We start from the raw sequence: 5,261 nt of genomic DNA, 5'->3' as shown, positions 1-5,261 counted from the left end.
GCTGTATCGACTATGAGTTTGTAAAAGATAAACCTTGGTTATGAATTAGGCCTCTCACATATATAGTAAAAGTTGTGGCACCAAGCCGAGAAGTTGGTTAATCTTGAAATTGAACACACAATGTAAAAATTCAGACCAACTCTTGCTCTCAACTCGGCTCAACAAATGGAACGCAGCATAAAATCCCACAACACTGCTAAGAAGACTCTGCAAATGCTACCTTTCCCCCAGGATTTCTAATCAGAGGAGTGAGAACTATGTGGAATTTAGCTGCTGAAAAAGAGAGCACAAGTCTTCAACGAAGGGCAGCACGGTGGCAGAGGGGTTAGTGCGTCTGCCTCACAATACGAAGGTCCTGAGCAGTCCATGGTTCAGTCCCGGGCTCTGGATTTTTCAGTGTGGAATTTGCATGTTCTCCCGACTGCGTGGGTTCCCTCCAAGTACTCCGTCTTCCTCCCACCTCCAAAGACATGAACCTGGGGATAAGTTGATTGCCAACACTAAAATTGGCCCACAGTGTGTGAATGTGAGTGTGAATGTTGTCCGTCTATATGTGATGGCCCTGAGATGAGGTGGCGACTTGTCCGGGGTGTACCCCGCCTTCCGCCCGATTGTAGCCGAGATAGGCACCAGCGCCCCCCGCGACTCCAAAGGGAATAAGCAGTAGGAAATGGAAGGATGGATGGAAGTCTTCAATGATACAATCAGCATCCCAGAGAGCGCAGATATGGTAAGTGACTATTTTGGTATGTTTTTATTTTATTTTTTATTTTAAACATTTGGCAACAGTACGACATGAAAACACTTTCTTTCCCAAAATTTGCCATTGTCAGTAGCAAACAGAACTACAAGAATCAAGAAATGCTCTCAGTGCTGTTGTTGATTTAGAAGTAGCGTTTGTTAAAATGAATGTGCCTATGAAAAAAATGACGGTAGTACATTACATACATACATACTAAGAGCATGTATATAACACTGATTGGGTTTGGGGATTCGGACTGGGGGTGGCAATCTGGATTTGATTGACTGGACGGACTTGATGACTTGATTGGATGGATTCGATTGGAATAATTGATTGATTTTATTGGATAGTACTGATTGATTGGGTTGGATTGGTTTTGATGGATGGATTTGAATGATAGATTGGATCGAATTGAATGGATTGGATCATTGGGTTCATTGGGAGAGGGACAGGGGTAGAAAATGGATGGATGGTCACGTGTCGATCATTATGGCAGCAGCAATGATTGGTCGTTGAATCACTCATTGTGGTTCCATGTTAATCACCATAAAACAATCTGCAGCTACATTTCCTCTGAAAACGTCGGTTGGTTATTTCTTGGAAAAACATGTGGCTGATCAACTGAAAACCATATTTTAGTCTTATTTTTCTTTGGCGTCATCAAAGACAGAGAATGTTCAAGAATGTTTACTGTACATGACATCATATGCATCTCATGAAAAGGACTTTGAGGCTTTGACAATATAAAAGTCACCATCATTCGACTGTGAGTATTTGCACAGCAAATTTACTTACGGGCAGGTCACTGCACAAATCTTTCGTATTTGATTTGAAATTATTATTTGAACAATGACAAGTTTAAGTTCAGATTCTGATAATTTTAATAAGTGGAAGGCAAGGAAGCTGGTGAAGAAACAAGAGGAATTCAATGACCTCTGGCAAAATGACATTCTTGATTTTAATGATGAACTGGATGCGTCGCGAACCAGACTCCAGGCTCTCCAGGAGAAACTGGACTCTGTCAACCAAGAGAACATTACCTTATTGTCCCAACAGAAAGGGTTTGAGGCCAAAATCGCCTTGCAGGAACAGAAGAACAATCTGTTAGACAATGAAATCTGTGACCTGAAAACAGTTCAGTTAGAGCTGGAAACGAGGATTGCAGATCTGAAGGAGCTTCAGGAAAACTTGGAGAGAAAACTGGTCTTGCAGGTGGAGCAGGAGAAAGAAAATATCAAGAGTTCCGAAGACAAAGTCCGCATCAGGTTACGCGATAAAGAAAGGGCACTGCAGGCAAAGGAGGAAGCGCAGCGTCATAATGTGGAAAACTTGGAAAAACGGATCCTTGATCTAAAAGATGGAAACCGCATGTTAAAGCAAGAGCTCAACAAGGTGGAGCAACAGTACGAAAAGGATCGTGAAGTGCACATGAAAACTACAGCAAAGATCCAGTTCGACTATCAGGTGGACATGAGGACGGCCAAAATGAAGAACAAGGTATTGACTGATCGAGTGGAAGCGTTATCGACAACCACAGATGACAAGATAAAAGAAAATGAAAACTTGAGGGAAAAAATTAAAACCAAAAATCAAGAACTGGAGAAGCAGAAGGTGGAAATCGCCGATTTGATGATCCAGATTGAGGCGTTGGTGGAAAAGATGGAGCGAGAAGAGAATCGTACGTCCTCGTTGACGGAGAAAATCATGCAGTTGGAGAAGGAGTTGGAGTCCACATGGAACAAGTTCGAGATTGAGCATAAGGCTCACAAGTTCACCAAAAAACATTCCGGGTTGATCCTCAGAAAACACAGCGATCTGGTAGAACGCATCAAATTCCTAGACCACAGAATCAGGAGCCATCAGGCCTCCATTCTGAAGCTGGAAACGCAGTTGTTGGGCAAGGCTACCTTTATCAAGAACGTCAGTCTGGACATAGAAAACGCCATGTCTCTGGTGAACTACCCCAAGAAATTCATCAAGGAAGTCACCCGAATAAAAGCGAAACACTTTGACGACGACAAGGACGCAGGTTTCATAGACACTCCGGAGGCAGTCTTTCAAGCTGTCGGGACTCAGAAGTCGAGGTTCGACCGCTACGAGACCACCATAAGAAACCTTCGGAAACAGCTGAAGCAGAAGGAACTGGACACAATGAGACAGATCGAAAAACTTGAGAAGCCTCGCAGTGACTTGATCAGAATAGTTAATGATCAAAGGCGGGAAATGGCCAAAGGTAAAAATGAACTGAATGAAATAATTCACTTGCTTAAAACCGTGACCAATTATCTACCACAGAAGATTCAGTTGTGGGTAAAGGACAGACTCGGAGGGGCGACAGTGCCTGCTGATCCAGAACTGCTGTAACACAAAATTTCCTACCTTGCATGCTCTGTTTAAAGTGGAAATATTTGGGGGAGCAGACATATTTTGTCCATAGGAGCTTGGGTATGAGTATTTAGTTTTTGTTTTTAAATGTAATGCTGTTGAAAAAATAACACACAAACATCCATGTGGCTGCTATTCTCTGATTCATTTTCTCAGGCCCCTGTGAAAAATAAGTAAACACTCCTTGGAATGTATGTCATGGAACGTTATAGTGGTACCTTGACTTACAAGAACCCAAGCTTATAAGTATTTCAGGATACAAGTGGTCTCTTGAGTAGGTGTTAGATTGCGATCACAAATTTGAGTTACAAATACTGTTGTAATTCTTGGGTGTTGAGTGTTAGGGGCAGGGATGAATGTACACTGCTACCTCAACTTAAGAGTGCCCCAACTTAAGAGTGTTTTGAGATAAGCGCTGTCTCTCGGCTGAATAAGTTACAAGCAAAAAATGTAGTTACAAGTCACAGAGAACCCTGCAAGATCCGCCCAAAACATCTGGTCTTAACTCGCTAGCATTAGCTTATAGCTAGAGATCGACAAAACTGTTTTTCCAACAATGGAAACAAAGAAAGTGAGTGTAAAGGACAATGTTGAGAAGCAAGTGTTATTCACTGAATTAGAGAAAGCGATACAAAGAAATATGATCGAGTGCGTTTATTGACTTGGTCATATCACTGCTAGTCGGCACCATACTGAAGCAGAACGAGTTGAATGCCAGCTAAGGACTTTAAAAAAATATATCTAGCAAACATTTATCTGTGAAAATACTGATAAGCTGCGGACGGTGATTTGACGGAGAAGCACTTTGCAAGGTTAAAGCTGTAGATCATTTTTACATTAATTCATAAACTACTGTAGGTGTGCAAAGTGCGGCCCGCAGCTTTTTTATTGGTTTGCGATCTACATACAAAATAAGCACGTCCTGCTTTTAAACTTACACAACAAAAAGGAACCGGTCCAAATGTTCCAATAAAATGAGACTCCAAAACCAAAATGGCCGACGACTTGCGTGTCTTAACTGTATATGATCTTTGATCATTTACGTGTGATTAAGTTAATTACAAGATCTGGTAAGATTTTAGATGGAGAACAGGGTTAGATTAGATATAAATGGTAAATGGGTTAAACTCGTATAGTGCTTTTCTACCTTTGAGGTACTGCTAACACTTTGACACTATCTCCACATTCACCCATTCACACACTGATGGCAAAAGCTGCAATGCAAGGCCCTAACCACGACCCATCAGGAACAAGGGTGAAGGGTCTTGCTCAAGGATTCAACAGACGTGACTAGGATATTGGTGATCGAACCAGGAACCTTCAAGTTGCTGGCACGGTCGCTCTACCAACTCAGCCACGATGTTTAGTACATATACACTAATTTGCTGTGTTAACTATAACATTAAGCTAAGATGAGGATGTTTTTTTCAGACGGTTTAGCATATATTGATTAACTTACAGTTAAGTACGGCGGGAGAAGGAGACGACACAACAGCCAGAATCAGTTCAATAGATTTAATGACGCTGATGTACCAGGGTGTGCATGCTACTAGAAGTGTATGGTGCAAGACGATGTGAAGAGTTAACAATATACACGTCACCAGTGGGTGTTGTTTGTGTGTGTTGGATCAATCCTTCAAAAGTCCTGAGGGGAAAGGGAAGAAGACAGTCCGTGTGCAAAGCAAGAGGTCGGGGGCTGGAGAGGGGTCGAGGATCGAGGTAAGCAGTCCAAAATCCGGAGGGTAGTCGAGGCGCACAGCTCGATCACTGGATTCAGAGGGAACACTGCCGGGAACACTGCCGGGAACACAAAGGACATAAGACACGGGCGGAGGGAAAGCACAGAGAGCAGGTACGAGGAGGGAAGCCAGAGATGGGATGTCTACTACACAGAGCGGACTACGCACCTGCACTGGATCTTCCGGTCCGCTGGTCTTTAGGCCGTCTGCCCTCACCAGAACCAGGTGAGCTGATTGCATATCGCAGGGGCGAGTCCCGGCGTGCTTCTAGCGGGGATGCCGGCTGCGCTTGCAGCAGTTTGCATGAGGGATTGCGCCATTTTTGTTCAGCCCTTCTCAGTTTTTAAAAGTTACCGCCAACGATGAAATTATCCATTTTAATAGCTACGGCTGTA

At 43.1% G+C, this 5,261-nt stretch overlaps 1 protein-coding gene across 1 annotated transcript; it reads left to right on the top strand.

The window, feature by feature from the left end:
• The first annotated feature begins 1,591 nt into the window (after positions 1-1,591).
• LOC133569911 (centriole and centriolar satellite protein OFD1-like) lies at positions 1,592-3,106 on the top strand. The gene has a single exon (XM_061922500.1). It carries the CDS (start codon positions 1,592-1,594, stop codon positions 3,104-3,106), a length of 1,515 nt encoding a protein of 504 aa, XP_061778484.1.
• Positions 3,107-5,261: the final 2,155 nt, after the last annotated feature.

The sequence above is a fragment of the Nerophis ophidion genome, linkage group LG15, assembly GCF_033978795.1.
Source record: "Nerophis ophidion isolate RoL-2023_Sa linkage group LG15, RoL_Noph_v1.0, whole genome shotgun sequence".
Lineage (NCBI taxonomy): Eukaryota > Metazoa > Chordata > Actinopteri > Syngnathiformes > Syngnathidae > Nerophis > Nerophis ophidion.
This window is presented reverse-complemented; position numbering and strand designations above follow the sequence as displayed.

Excerpts from the sequence above, each read along its gene's own strand:
- LOC133569911 (XM_061922500.1), top strand. The coding sequence starts at position 1,592 with ATGACAAGTTTAAGTTCAGATTCTGATAATTTTAATAAGTGGAAGGCA.